We start from the raw sequence: 16135 nt of genomic DNA, 5'->3' as shown, positions 1-16135 counted from the left end.
TTATATATATATATATACTAATAAAATAGGAATAGAGCAGTTTGTCATTGCTTTCCTTTTATGCATGTTGCATAATATCCTAGCCCATGGTTGTTTTATTTTTTTTGTCATAACAGGCCTTTCATATTTTACAGCAAGGTATTTCTGAGTGGCAATGGAAATTTGATCTTTTTCTCAGTCTAATTAAAGTTATTGTGGTGGTTTGTGAAGCAAGGAAAATTGTTTCTTTAATATATGTATAATTGGTGCATGCTGATAAAGTGCCATTCTGTTTTCATTTCATTTAATGTGCACTAAGTGCAGTCTTTTTTATTTGCTATCTGTCTGTGCCTGTTCATCTCTATGGCAAGGTTGTGTTTACTTGGTCTGCATATGACATTTTCAGTGAAATGTTTTTTGGAAGCTGCAATGCAACTAATGCTTTAGATCGCGAGATGTCAGTGTAAACCTAAAGAAAGACTCGTGACGTCAAACGGTTGTCACAGGTTTTTTGTTCCGCCTTCTCAGTTTATTCGTGTTTTCTCATTTTCAGCACCGGTGCTTTAAGATTTGTCAGGATTGAGTACAGCGTCCTTGTCTTGTCTGACTGGTTTACAGCGTAAATGTGAGCAACGATGGAACTAAACAACACATATTTGTAGAATTATCTTGAAATTCCGCTGTAACTGGTTTTTGTAATCTCAGAAAAATGGAACAAAGAAGACGCTCTCATCAGCTGGAGCTGAATGCGAAACTCGCTTTCATTGCTGTATCGCTGTTGTTTTGGAGAGCAGTCTGGGCACAAATACGGTACTCGATCTCCGAGGAGCAGAAGGACGGAGCAGCTGTGGGAAATATCGCGAAGGATTTAGGTATTGACCACAGAACACTAAAGGAAAGAGGATTTCGCATCGTCTCGACCTCAGGCGAGTCAATGTTCAGTGTGAATCAGAATGACGGTGTCTTATATGTTAACGGTAAAATAGATAGAGAGGAGGTGTGCGACAGAAGCACACCGTGTTTAATCAATCTGAAAATTGCTTTAGACAACCCCCTAGAAATCCACTACATCTCTATAGAGATATTAGATGTAAACGATCACAGTCCACGGTTTCCCGAGAATGAAAAGCGGCTGGAAATTGGGGAATCTGTTCTGCCAGGCGCGCGATATCCGCTACAGGCAGCGCATGATCCTGATAGTGGAAGCAATTCGGTTCAAACATACAAACTCAGCCATAACGACCATTTCCGTCTTGAAATTAAAGACCGAGAAGAGGATGGTAAAATTCCTATTCTGATTTTACACAAGCAGCTTGACAGGGAAGTGACTAAACACTTAAACTTAGAATTGACTGCTTTAGATGGAGGGAGACCTCCTAAGTCTGGCTCAAAAGAAATATTTATTGATGTGCTGGATATTAACGATAATGTGCCTGTTTTTACGAAGGACGCTTACACTGTGACATTAAACGAAAATGCACCTGTGGGCACAACAGTTGTACAGGTCAATGCCACTGATTTGGACGAGGGTCAAAATGGAGAGGTAGTTTATGCATTGGGCAATAATGTCAAGAATAATTTACGCAGACTTTTTAAAGTTAATGAAATCACTGGGGAAATTATTTTGACAGATCGTTTGGATTTTGAGGTCAAGGATAAATATGAGATTGACATTCAGGCGTCTGACAAAGGAATTGTTCCTCTTGCGACGGACAAAAGTGTAATCATAAAAATAGTTGATGTAAATGATAATGCACCGGAAATAGAAGTCACATCATTTTCAAACGCCATTCCAGAGGATTCTAGACCTGGTACTACAGTGGCTTTGATAAGCGTCACCGATTTAGACTCCGGACTCAATGGAAAAATCTCCTGTTCACTCTCCGATGATATACCTTTTAAACTAATGCCGTCATCACAAGTTAATATTTATTCTTTAGTTACTTCTGGATTACTTGATAGAGAAACGAAATTTCACTATGACATTACATTAAGTGCAAAAGATATGGGACAGCCATCATTGTCTTCTGTTAAAACTATAACTGTTCTGATATCAGATGTAAATGACAATACCCCGGAATTCTCAATTTCCCCGTATGCGTTTTATGTGATGGAAAATAATGTCCCAGGCAAATTTTTATTTTCTGTGTCTGCTACTGACAAAGACGCAAAGGAAAATGCTATAGTTAGTTATCAAATATGGAGAGAAAGTAGCGAAGAAAAATATTCGTCTTTCGTTAATATTAACTCTGAAAATGGGGAGATATTTGCGCTGAAGAGCTTTGACTTTGAAACTGTTAAAAAATTCCAGTTCAAAGTTGTTGCTACAGACTCTGGAACTCCGTCTCTGAGCAGTAACGTGACAGTGAACGTGTTTATTCTAGATCAGAACGACAATGTTCCAGTGATCTTATATCCAGTCAGCGCTAACGGTTCTGCTGAGGGTGTGGAAGAGATTCCCCGTAATGTGAACGCGGGTCATTTGGTGACTAAAGTCAGAGCCTATGACGCAGATATAGGATACAACGGCTGGTTATTATTTTCACTGCAGGAAGTTAGTGACCACAGTCTCTTTGGTTTGGACCGCTACACAGGACAGATAAGGACCCTTCGCTCATTCACAGAAACAGACGAGGCCCAGCATAAACTGATCATACTGGTCAAAGACAATGGGAACGTTTCACTCTCAGCAACAGCGACTGTGGTTGTGAAAGTTGTGGAGCCCAAAGAGGCTTTTGCAGCTTCTGATGTGAAAAACACAGTAAAAGATGAGGAGGAAAACAATGTGACATTTTATTTGATCGTCACTTTGGGCTCGGTTTCAGTGCTTTTTGTCATCAGCATCATCGTGTTGATTTTAATGCAGTGCTCTAAATCGACAGACTATTCGTCCAAGTATTTACAGGATACAAATTACGACGGGACTCTGTGTCACAGCATCCAGTACAGATCTGGAGACAAACGGTACATGTTAGTTGGACCCAGAATGAGTATCGGCTCTACTATAGTCCCAGGCAGTAATGGAAATACTCTAGTGATCCCAGATCGCAGGAGGAGAGGCTCTGGAGAGGTAAGAAAAGGACTAGCGTTGTGCTATATTGCTTTCATGGCCAGCATTGTTCTTTTATTATTTTTAAATACGTTTTAGTGCTTTTATTTACATTTTATAGCTACACATGCATTTTAATTAATTATCTTACAATTTTTCCTGGGCTCCAATGACAGAACAAACTGTAAAAGTAACTCTGGGAGCGAGATTCGCTGTCCTTGGTGCTGAATACATGATACAGCTTTCTGTTCTGCAAATTTGTCTCATTCTTTCTTTTCTGTGCATATTTTAGTTGTATTAGACAAACTCCGAGAAATTAAAAAATGTTAATTTGTTTCATTATGAATTTGCAGCTTTTAATGAATGGCAATGCAGTGAAAGAGCGCCAGGTGTCAGTGTAAACCTGAAGTGAAACTCATAACGTAAGAGTACCTCCCTGTTTTTTGCTCATCATTTAGAATTGTATATTATCTCTTTCATCAGCGGCGTGGCTTGCTCGATGGTTTTGTCCTTTGCTTTTCTTCGTAATATCTTTTGAGGATTAATAAATCTTTCATGTGGTCATTGGACTAATATTTTCACAGTCGTTGTGTAATTGTTTTGGAACCAATACGTTGCAAAAATGGGACAAAGAAGACTTGAGCAGTGGCCTGAGCGGAATGTGAAAATCGTCTTCATTGTTGTATCGCTTGTTTTCGGCAGAACAGTTTGGGCACAAATACGCTACTCGATTTCGGAGGAGCAAAAGGATGGAGCTGCTGTGGGAAATGTTGCAAAGGATTTAGGCATTGATTATCGAACCTTAAAGGAGCGAGGATTTCGTATCGTCTCGACTTCAGGCGAGTCAATGTTCAGAGTAAATCAGAATGACGGTGTCTTGTATGTGAACGGTAAATTAGATAGAGAGGAGGTGTGCGAAAGAAGCACACAGTGTTTAATCAATCTGAAAATCGCATTAGAAAATCCTCTCGAGATTCATTACGTGACTGTTGATGTAATAGACATGAATGACCACGCTCCGAGATTTCCAGTGCAGGTAAAGCATTTAGAAATAAGTGAAACGGTGATTCCCGGTGCGCGGTTTCCGCTTCAGGCAGCGCGCGATCCAGACAGTGGCAGTAATTCAGTTCAGACTTATAAACTGAGCCACACCGATCATTTCCGTATTGAAATTAAAGATCGCGATGAAGACGGCAAAATTCCAGTGCTGGTTTTACAAAAGCCGCTCGATCGAGAGGTTATAAAAAGGATGAAATTGCAGCTAACTGCTTTAGATGGAGGCAAACCTCCAAAGTTTGGAACTATGGAGATAACAATAGATGTATTAGATATAAACGACAATGCACCTGTTTTCACCAAGGAAGCTTACATTGTAGTGCTAAATGAAAACACACCCGTTGGCACAACAATTTTCAGGGTGAATGCAACTGATTTGGATGAAGGTCAGAACAGCGAAATAGTTTATTCATTAGGGCATGATGTCAATGATAAACTGCGTAAACTTTTTAATGTTAATCCAATCACAGGAGACATCGTTGTGACGGGTCTTTTGGATTTTGAAGTTAAAGATAAATACGAGATTGATATTCAAGCATCTGACAAAGGAATTGTTCCTCTAACAACAGATAAAAGTTTAACTATAAAAATTGCTGATGTAAATGACAATCCTCCTCAGATAGAAGTAACATCATACTCAAGTGCTATTCCTGAGGACTCCAAACCCGGCACAACGGTGGCTTTAATAAGTGTCTCTGATTTAGATTCTGAGATTAATGGGAGAGTCACGTGTTCATTAAGTGAAGACATACCTTTCAAATTAATGCCGTCATCACAAGAAAATACATACATATTAGTGACAATATCATCTCTGGACAGAGAGAAAATTTCTTGCTATGACATCACATTAGAAGCCAAAGATGCTGGTCAGCCACAACTGTCTTCTGTTAAATCTATAACAGTACATGTATCAGATGTTAATGACAATGTTCCAGAGTTTTCTTTTTCTCCTTATTCAATTTATGTGATGGAGAATAATGCTCCAGGCAAATCTTTATTTTCTGTGTCTGCCTCTGACAAAGACACAAGTGAAAACAGTGTAGTCAGTTATCAAATATGGAGAGATGGTGTAGAAAACAAATATACATCTTTCATTAACATTAACTCTGAAAATGGGGATATTTATGCACTTAAGAGTTTTGATTTTGAAAACGTTAAAACATTTCACTTCCAAGTTGTTGCTACAGACTCTGGAACTCCGTCTCTGAGCAGTAACGTGACAGTGAACGTGTTTATTCTGGATCAGAACGACAATGTTCCAGTGATCTTATATCCAGTCAGCGCTAACGGTTCTGCTGAGGGTGTGGAAGAGATTCCCCGTAATGTGAACGCAGGTCATTTGGTGACTAAAGTCAGAGCCTATGACGCAGATATAGGATACAATGGCTGGTTATTATTTTCACTGCAAGAAGTTAGTGACCACAGTCTCTTTGGTTTGGACCGCTACACAGGACAGATAAGGACCCTTCGCTCATTCACAGAAACAGACGAGGCCCAGCATAAACTGATCATACTGGTCAAAGACAATGGGAACGTTTCTCTCTCAGCAACAGCGACTGTGATTGTCAAAGTTGTGGAGCCCAAAGAGGCTTTTGCAGCTTCTGATGTTAAAAATACAGTAAAAGATGAGGAGGAGAACAACGTGACATTTTATTTGATCATCACTTTGGGCTCGGTTTCAGTGCTTTTTGTCATCAGCATCATCGTGTTTGTTGTAATGCAGTGCTCTAAATCGACAGACTATTCGTCCAAGTATTTACAGGATACAAATTACGACGGGACTCTGTGTCACAGCATCCAGTACAGATCTGGAGACAAACGGTACATGTTAGTTGGACCCAGAATGAGTATCGGCTCTACTATAGTCCCAGGCAGTAATAGGAACACTCTAGTGATACCAGATCACAGGAGGAGAGATTCTGGGGAGGTAAGAAACTTTATTTTAATATATTTTATAGATTTTTTAATATATAATATATTTATATTATTTAATATATTTGATATATTTTTAATATAAAAAATATATTAAATATTTTTAGGTTTAATATATTTTTATTTTTATGTCTATTGTTATGCTCATTAGCATTTAGATATAGATTATGGTGAAAAAGTTGGGTCAAACTATTAGACAAAAATTACTGGACAGTGAATGTCTGTGTCCCAACATACTTTGCATGGGATTGGATGAGAATAGTATATGTTGAAATGTTACTAAGTGAAGGACATATTTGCTAGTGTCTTAATTTCAGATTTCGAAGTGTTCATGTTGTTGCCATTTTTAATATTACTATTGTGCTGAAGCATGGATCTTGAGATTGTATGCTGCAATGAAGACCATAGTGTCTTTTCACTAAATATACAGCCGCAGTGCACATGCAAGTGCAGTGTCTCTACAATTAGTTGAAAATATTTATTAAGATTCTATTTGCATGTGAAAATGACACATGCTAGATTTATTTGAATCAAAAATTGATTAGATATTTTGAGGTGAAATTCAAAGAATAAGTCAAGTTAAATAGATCTATCTATTTATCTATCTATCTATCTATCTATCTATCTATCTATCTATCTATCTATCTATCTATCTATCTATCTATCTATCTATCTATCTATTTTGATGATGATGATTATCATTATGACTATTTAGTATGGTGGTTTACACTTTTTTTTCTCTACATATAAAATGTAAGTCTCAAAAATTATTTAATTTAAAAATTAGTAATAATTGTTATACGATTCTTCTACTATTCACATAATTATTGAGTGACAATGATTCAGCTACTACCTGTTTGTTATAAAATGAATTACTTTCTAATGCCAATGAACTATGAACTAGCATCCTTTTTATGCCGTTGATTGTGTGTTTAAAAGTTCAATGTTTATGATTGTAGCTCTAGGCTACATAAAGGGGATTGTTATGGTTGGCATGGTATATAAAACTACATTACTAATGCAGTGGCTTGTAAACAATTACAATCACTTCTGTCCTTCATTTGGACAAATCTATTGTCTTAAATATGACTTATTTAAATGTTCATGATTATTCCGTTTTATGTTCTTTTTTAGAATGTTTATCATTTTGACAGATAACCCTGTTTTTCGACTTAGCCTGTTTATCGTTTTAATTTCTCAGTTACGTTCGTTTGCAGTGAAAAATAAATTCGCATGGTGTCAGTGCATACCAAAAATACGGACCTGATGAGGCATCGTGTGTTGGCAGTTTCATTCGCTCTCTCCATCAGATCGGTAAGAAGGCCGTGGACATTGCCTTCACATTCGCCAAGAGCTACCTGCTTCGTACCTAAGGGTTTTTCTAACATAAACCATAATTTTTATGGTCAGCGCTTACGTCAGTTATGTGTCAAAATTTTAGAGTGGAACATCTTTAAACGCCGTTTTAATTTCCTGCAAAATGCAACAAAGGGCACGTTCGTCATGGCGCCACAGACTATTCATGGCTTTGGGAATGCTGCTTTGGAGAGAGGTATGCGCGCAAATACGATATTCTCTTTCTGAGGAGCAAAAAGAAGGATCTGTGGTTGGAAACCTTGCGAAGGATTTAGGCCTCGATACCAGGACGTTAAAAGAGAGAGGATTTCGGATCGTTTCAACCTCAGGCGACTCGCTGTTCACGGTAAATCAGAATGACGGGATTTTAAGTGTAAATGGGAAAATAGATCGCGAGGAGGTGTGCGAGAAAAGCGGCTCGTGTGTCATCAATCTAAAAATCGCCCTAGAAAACCCTTTAGAGATCCACTACGTGTCGATCGAAATTGTGGACGTCAATGATCATGCCCCGACCTTCCCGGAAAAAGAAAAGTTGTTGAAAATATCGGAATCAGCCTTACCTGGAGCTCGGTACCAATTACAGGCGGCGCGGGATCCCGATGGCGGAATTAACTCTGTTCAACAATATAAACTCAGTCATAATGATCATTTCCGCATAGAGGTTAAAGATCGCGGAGAAGATCGCAAAATGCCCTTTTTAATTCTTCAAAAGCCTTTGGATAGAGAAACAAGCCGTAGACACAAGCTAGTCCTCACTGCGCTTGATGGAGGGCGACCCCCAAAGTCTGGAACAATGGATATAATAGTTGACGTTTTGGACGTTAATGACAATATGCCAGTTTTTACACAAGAAGTTTACTCTGTAATGCTTCAAGAAAATGTCCCTGTGGGCACAACTGTTATACAGGTTAATGCTACTGACATGGATGATGGTCCAAATGGAGAAGTTTTTTATTCGTTTGGTAAGGATATAGACAGTAGGTTAATGAAACTTTTTGATTTAAATTCCAGGACTGGAGAAATGACTGTAATCGGTCAAATAGATTTTGAAGAGATTAATAACGTTGAAATAGATATCCAAGCATCAGACAAAGGGAGTGCTCCTCTCACATCAGATAAGAGTATAACCATTAAAATCATTGATGTAAATGACAATGTGCCTGAGATAGAAGTCACATCATTTTCAAGTGCAGTGCCTGAAGACTCTAAAATTGGAACTACAGTGGCTTTAATCAGCGTCAGTGATTTGGACTCTGGTGTAAATGGGAAAGTGTTGTGTTACATAACTGAAGAAGTACCTTTCAGGCTAACGCCATCATCCCAGGATAACATTTATGCACTGGTTACAGCCTCATCTCTTGATAGAGAAACTGTGCCTCACTATGACATCACATTAGTAGCCAAAGATGCTGGGCAGCCACCTTTGTCTTCATTTAAAACTATAACTGTGCAGATATCGGATGTAAATGACAATAGTCCAGCATTTTCACTATCACCCTATGATTTTTATGTGATGGAAAACAATATTCCAGGAAAATCTTTGTTTTCTGTGTTTGCTTCTGATTGTGACTCAGATGAAAATGCTGTTGTACACTATAACATTTGGAGAGACCCTGGAGATGAAAACAAATATGCATCTTTCATTAATGTTAACTCTGAAAATGGGGAGATTTATGCACTAAAGAGCTTTGACTTTGAGTCTGTTAAAATGTTTCAGTTCCATGTTCTCGCTACAGACTCTGGAACTCCGTCACTTAGCAGTAACGTGACAGTGAACGTGTTTATTCTGGATCAGAACGACAATGTTCCAGTGATCTTATATCCAGTCAGCGCTAACGGTTCTGCTGAGGGTGTGGAAGAGATTCCCCGTAATGTAAACGCAGGTCATTTGGTCACTAAAATCAGAGGCTATGACGCAGATATAGGATACAATGGCTGGTTATTATTTTCACTGCAGGAAGTTAGTGACCACAGTCTCTTAGGTTTGGACCGCTACACAGGACAGATAAGGACCCTTCGCTCATTCACAGAAACAGACGACGCCCAGCATAAACTGATCATACTAGTCAAAGACAATGGAAACATTTCTCTCTCAGCAACAGCGACTGTGATTGTCAAAGTTGTGGAGCCCAAAGAGGCTTTTGCAGCTTCTGATGAGAAAAATGCAGTAAAAGACGAGGAGGAAAACAACTTGACATTTTATTTGATCATCACTTTGGGCTCGGTTTCAGTGCTTTTTGTCATCAGCATCATCGTTTTGATTGTAATGCAGTGCTCTAAATCAACAGACTATTCGTCCAAGTATTTACAGGATACAAATTACGACGGGACTCTGTGTCACAGCATCCAGTACAGATCTGGAGACAAACGGTACATGTTAGTTGGACCCAGAATGAGTATCGGTTCTACTATAGTCCCAGGCAGTAATGGAAATACTCTAGTGATCCCAGATCGCAGGAGGAGAGGTTCTGGAGAGGTAAAATTTTGATCTCTAATGGTTTCTGTGTTTTTTATATTGTTTAGCCTAACTGTCCTCTCATCACCATCTTAAATACATTGTAAATAAACACATAATTGTTCATGTCCTAGAAAGAGAAGCTGATCTCTAATATAAAATTGTTCAGCAGACTGAAATACCCTAAATCTGAATGACAAGATTATGAAAATTTCAGACCTAGGGACTGAAAATACAGTATGTATGTTTATATATAATCTGTGATGTAGTTTTAGTTAGCCATTGTAAGTATATGAAGTATGAAGTCTAGTGTCTCACTAGATTATCTCAATAACTCCAATTGAGGGTTTGCTGCAAAAGATGCAAGGATGTATTATTATTATTATTTTTTGTTTTAATACATTTATGAAAATAATAATCTCTCTCTCTCTCACACTCACTCTCTCACTTATTTGTATCACTTATTTCCCATGACCTTATCTGTATTTTTGAATTTTGTTCAGTCTTGTTCGCATATGCTGGCAGATGTGATGACAAATTCTGTCATCATTAACGTTCCATCACAATGCACATTCTGATTCCCATTCAGTATCTTTCTTGAATCCAACACGCTCAGTATCCTGAGAAAAGGAAACATGAACAGGAAATGGAAACAGAGAGAGATTAACAGAATACATTGGTTGGTCAGCTTGCTGGGTTTTTAACAGCTGGGTTTATTACATGAAATGGATTTAATTGGAGAAGCTGATACTGTAATTTAGTCAGCAGATGGTGTCAACAGATTCATCCCCCTTTGAAGAGGACACACAGACATATGTGTTTGATTGTGGGAGGCAGTCTCAGTTGTGTTTTCTCTCTCTTTCTCTGTGTGTGTGTAGTTGGTTGTGCTGTCATGCTTGTTTTTCGGTTAATAAGATTGTTTTTATGTAAATAAACATATAAATGAGGTTACTCATTTTAATGTAGCGCTCAGATGACAGCAGATGACAGACTACTTTTTTTTTTCTTTTTTTTTATCTATTGGAGTTTATTTATGTGCTGAACACCTCAGGCAGTTACTCAAGCATATTTTAGTCCATAAAGCAGACAGGATTGGCCTGTCTATCTATCTACAGGATCTATCTATCCAGCCTGATCTCACAATCAAAACGTACATATTTAGACGTAAATTAAAACTGTCCAATACGTATGTGCCTTTACGTATTTACAGTGTCATTTACGTATTATCTGGACGTAATTACAGGTTCGATACGTATCGAAATTTACGTAAAAACAACCTCAAATACGTACAGATAGAACGTGTTTTCTGACCAGTCAGTTATCCATAGAAATTTGCTCATGAAGCTGCTTTTCAATGCGTATCGGATTAATTTTTTAAATATTTATGTATATTTTCCCTTTTTATAATTTTTTTGTGATAAATGTAAGATCCCTATACCTCACCCGAACCTAAACCTACCCATTTTATACAGAATGTTAAAAGAATGAAACATAATAAAACACAAGTTTTGTAAAAATATAACATTAAAACGTTATTTTGAGCCACTAACGTTAATCTTACACCTACCCCTAAACCTACCCATAACCATTTCTAAAAACTACATAACGTTACTGTTATAAATAAACAAATAACAGACAAACAAACATAATGTTAATCATTTATTTTTTGCGAAAAAATATCAAAAGTGGTACCAAAAGTAGTTCAAATGATAATGAGTTCCAGTCGCAGTCCTCTCTGGAGGTAATAGTTTTTATAGGGTACAGAGCAGAATTTAATTTAATTTATTAATCCGTGAAATTATGAATCTGTCTTCTCTCCGTGAAGGCGCACTGGCGCAGTAGTGATGTGTCGTTCTTGAATTATTCGTTCATTTTGAACGAATCTTTAATGTGACTCGGGAAGAACGAGTCGTCTCGGGGAGTGATTCGTTCAGTCGCGCATGCGCATTATTCTATAGGTTCTGTTCTAGTAGTAGTGATTCACCTGTCAGTCAATGCAGTCTTGAGCCGGAAAGAGAATTGATTAGTTCATAGTTCGGGTCTATCGGGTTTTTGACTCGTTCCTTAATCACGTGACAGCCACATACGCTAAACCCAATTGCAGTCTGAGCCGGAAAGAGAATTGATTAGTTCATCTCATGAGTCTTCGGGTCGAGTCATTCCTTAATCACGTGACAGACCCATACGCTAAAACCATAGACAGTAAAATAATGCAGTATTGAGCCGGAAAGAGAATTGATTAGTTCATCTTTCGGTTCTTCGGGTTGTTTGTTCTTTTGTCCCGTGATGTGACAACATTGGCTAGAGTAATTATTAAATCAGATTGTCTGTATAAACCATACTTTTGTAACATATGACACTTTTTAAACATTAAAAACCACCGTGTACATACTTTTGAATTGTTGTTTATTGTTTATTTTTGTGCCAGAAAAGCTTTGTAACAAAGAGGACAACTATTCCAAAATAAATCAAAATAATAAAAAAGTAAATAATTAAAAATAAAATTAAAATTAAAAGATAATAAAGCCACAGGGTCTAATAACCTTAACAAATGAACTTTAAAAGTACAATATAAAAAAAGAAAAAAAAAAGAAAAACTAAATATTGCACAACAAGCTTTGCTTTTTTTATATAATAATTAAAAATGAATACGTTTTAAAAGAAATAACACTTTTGTGCCAAAATAAAAACTTTATATCAAAGAGGATAACTATTCCCCAAATAATTTTAAACCATTTAAATAAAAATAAATGAAAATTAAGATAAGCTACGGAGCCTTATAACAATAACAAATTACCTTTAAAATCACAACAACAACAAAAATATTGCAACAAGATAGTCTTTTTCTAAATAAATAAAAATAAATAAGCTTTAAACTAAATAACACACTGTGGCTATATATTTAGGACTTGCTTTAAGGCATGTTTGCATTTAAAAAAAAACAATTCAAATTCAAAATTTTATTTGCTTTTAATGTATATGTCATTATGTCCTTTTTTGAGCAATCTTCTTATACATATATTACAACCCGAATTCCGGAAAAGTTGGGACGTTTTTTAAATTTTAATAAAATGAAAACTAAAAGACTTTCAAATCACATGAGCCAATATTTTATTCACAATAGAACATAGATAACATAGCAAATGTTTAAACTGAGAAAGTTTACAATTTTATGCACAAAATGAGCTCATTTCAATTTTGATTTCTGCTACAGGTCTCAAAATAGTTGGGAACGGGGCATGTTTACCATGGTGTAGCATCTCCTTTTCTTTTCAAAACAGTTTGAAGACGTCTGGGCATTGAGGCTATGAGTTGCTGGAGTTTTGCTGTTGGAATTTGGTCCCATTCTTGCCTTATATAGATTTCCAGCTGCTGAAGAGTTCGTGGTCGTCTTTGACGTATTTTTCGTTTAATGATGCGCCAAATGTTCTCTATAGGTGAAAGATCTGGACTGCAGGCAGGCCAGGTTAGCACCCGGACTCTACTACGACGAAGCCATGCTGTTGTTATAGCTGCAGTATGTGGTTTTGCATTGTCCTGCTGAAATAAACAAGGCCTTCCCTGAAATAGACGTTGTTTGGAGGGAAGCATATGTTGCTCTAAAACCTTTATATACCTTTCAGCATTCACAGAGCCTTCCAAAACATGCAAGCTGCCCATACCGTATGCACTTATGCACCCCCATATCATCAGAGATGCTGGCTTTTGAACTAAACGCTGATAACATGCTGGAAGGTCTCCCTCCTCTTTAGCCCGGAGGACACGGCATCCGTGATTTCCAACAAGAATGTCAAATTTGGACTCGTCTGACCATAAAACACTATTCCACTTTGAAATAGTCCATTTTAAATGAGCCTTGGCCCACAGGACACGACGGCGCTTCTGGACCATGTTCACATATGGCTTCCTTTTTGCATGATAGAGCTTTAGTTGGCATCTGCTGATGGCACGGCGGATTGTGTTTACCGACAGTGGTTTCTGAAAGTATTCCTGGGCACATTTAGTAATGTCATTGACACAATCATGCCGATGAGTGATGCAGTGTCGTCTGAGAGCCCGAAGACCACGGGCATCCAATAAAGGTCTCCGGCCTTGTCCCTTACGCACAGAGATTTCTCCAGTTTCTCTGAATCTTTTGATGATGTTATGCACTGTAGATGATGAGATTTGCAAAGCCTTTGCAATTTGACGTTGAGAAACATTGTTTTAGTTTTCCACAATTTTTTACGCAGTCTTTCACAGATTGGAGAGCCCATCTTTACTTCTGAGAGACTCTGCTTCTCTAAGACAAAGCTTTTATAGCTAATCATGTTACAGACCTGATATCAATTAACTTAATTAATCACTAGATGTTCTCCCAGCTGAATCTTTTCAAAACTGCTTGCTTTTTTAGCCATTTGTTGCCCCCGTGCCAACTTTTTTGAGACCTGTAGCAGGCATTAAATTTTAAATGAGCTAATTAAGTGGATAAAAGTGTAAAATTTCTCAGTTTAAACATTTGCTACGTTATCTATGTTCTATTGTGAATAAAATAATGGCTCATGTGATTTGAAATTCCTTTAGTTTTCATTTTATTAAAATTTAAAAAACGTCCCAACTTTTCCGGAATTCGGGTTGTACACCAATATGTCAAGTCTGCCTAGGAAAAGCAATTATTATACCAGCAAACTCAAAATTGGAGTAAAAATGAAAAAACTAGTCTATAAAAACTTTTTATTGTAAGCTTGGATTATTATATTATTATATAGCCTAGTGTTTATTTACCGATAGACAGTCAAAAAGACAAATTAATCAATATTTTATTTATAAAAGGGTTTTATTTTTTTATAAAATAATAACAAACCACAGATCCTCAACAAACAGTAACAAAAACACAGTGACAGAAAATGTCAGAAATAGCGTATGGGTCTGTCACGTGATTAAGGAACGAGTCAAACTCGACCCGAGACCCGAAAGACTCATCTCTCTAGGTCGTCCTCAGACGAGCCTTCCATCGTTGCCTCCAGTCATCCTGATTCTCCATGCATCTGGCCAGTTCATTGGTGCTCTGGGCTCCTGCATCCCTCTTTGAGTATGTCCACGTAAGTTAGCGTGGGACGTCCTCTTGACCGATGGCCATGTGTTGGTTCCCATAGCACCAGCTTGCTGGCTGGCAGCTCTCGATGCCTTCGGCAATGTCCTGCAAGTCTCATTCTCCTCACAGCAATCTTATTGCTCACTCTTAGTACTCCCTCATACAGGATTTTGTTGGTTACATGCTCACTCTTGCTGATGTTAAGCACTGCACGTAGCATCCTGGTGTAGCACCCATCCAGGGACTTCTCTAAGGTTGGATTCAGGGTCCAGCATTCACTGCCATAGAGGAGAACGGACTCTACCGTCGCGTAGAAGAAGCTGAGTTTGATTTGGCGGGAAAGGTTGTAGTTCCATACACTGTTCATGCCATTCAGGGCCCTCCATGCAAGTGCCTTCCTCACTTTTAGATCTTGCTCAGTTGAGTTGACCCATGCACCCAGGTATTTGAAGTCCTCAACTTCTTTCAGCACAGTGTCTCCTGCTGTTATCAGAGGTTGATGATCTGGTGGAACGTTGTAGGTCATGACCTCAGTTTTCTTTGCATTTATCCTAAGGCCAACCTTGGTGCACTCTAGCTCTACCCTGTGTAGTAGTTCCTGTGCTTGTTCCATGTTGTCGGAGAGCAGACTGATGTCATCTGCATAGTCAAGGTCTGTCAAGACTACTGCCGGGTGTCGACTTGACTTCCTTGGTGTCAGCGTGAAGCCAAGTTCCTGCTCTCGCCCACTGATTGCCTTCTTGAGCGCATAATCAAGGACTATGATGAAGAGGAAGGGGGCTAGTGTGTCCCCTTGCATAACTCCAGCCAGGATGTCAAACTCCTCACTGTTGCCATCTGGGGTCACCACCCTGGCCCTTGTTCCTGAGTACATGGACTCTATTGCCCGGAGTAGGTTCGGAGGAATTCTGTATGCCTTCAGGATCTTCACCATCGTACCTCTGTGAATCGAATCAAATGCCTTTTTGAAGTCTATGAAACATAGGACTGCAGTCAGGTTGTCCTTCCTCACCTCCTCTATCAATCTCCTGAGTGCCAAGATCTGGGCTGTAGCAGTTCGCTCTTCTCGAAAGCCGTTCTGATTTACTCTCAGATGAGGGTCGATTGCTTGCCGGACCCTGTTCAGAATCATGCGGTTGTAGATTTTCGCAATACTACAGGTCAGGCTGATGCCTCGGTAGTTGTCCGGCTTCGAGAGGTCTCCGGATTTGGGCACTGGCACGATGTTTGATAG

General features: G+C 38.3%; 3 protein-coding genes across 4 annotated transcripts in view; all 3 read left to right on the top strand.

Annotated features, from left to right (window-relative positions):
* Positions 1-536: 536 nt before the first annotated feature.
* Positions 537-3327, top strand: LOC132110194 (protocadherin beta-15-like). Its single transcript, XM_059516794.1, has one exon. It carries the CDS (start codon positions 689-691, stop codon positions 3125-3127), a length of 2439 nt encoding a protein of 812 aa, XP_059372777.1. The 5' UTR covers positions 537-688; the 3' UTR covers positions 3128-3327.
* A 178-nt stretch (positions 3328-3505) lies between these two features.
* Positions 3506-6014, top strand: LOC132110193 (protocadherin alpha-3-like; the record flags this gene model as incomplete). Its single annotated transcript, XM_059516793.1, has 1 exon — positions 3506-6014. A coding segment is annotated over exon 1 (2364 nt), but the record flags the coding sequence as incomplete, so codon positions are not given.
* A 1259-nt stretch (positions 6015-7273) lies between these two features.
* LOC132109894 (protocadherin alpha-C2-like) overlaps positions 7274-16135 on the top strand; it is a 110341-nt gene continuing 101479 nt past the window's right edge. For both annotated transcript variants that reach the window (XM_059516339.1, XM_059516337.1), the window contains exon 1: positions 7274-9848. In XM_059516339.1, coding sequence (XP_059372322.1) covers positions 7497-9848 — 2352 coding nt within the window. In that variant the 5' untranslated portion in view covers positions 7274-7496. The remainder of the gene's footprint in view (positions 9849-16135) is intronic.

This window comes from Carassius carassius, chromosome 29 (genome assembly GCF_963082965.1).
Source record: "Carassius carassius chromosome 29, fCarCar2.1, whole genome shotgun sequence".
In the NCBI taxonomy this organism is placed as follows: Eukaryota; Metazoa; Chordata; class Actinopteri; order Cypriniformes; family Cyprinidae; genus Carassius; species Carassius carassius.
This window is presented reverse-complemented; position numbering and strand designations above follow the sequence as displayed.

What these genes read in the sequence shown, in the direction of transcription:
- LOC132110194 (XM_059516794.1), top strand. Translation starts at nt 689, where the DNA reads ATGGAACAAAGAAGACGCTCTCATCAGCTGGAGCTGAATGCGAAACTC.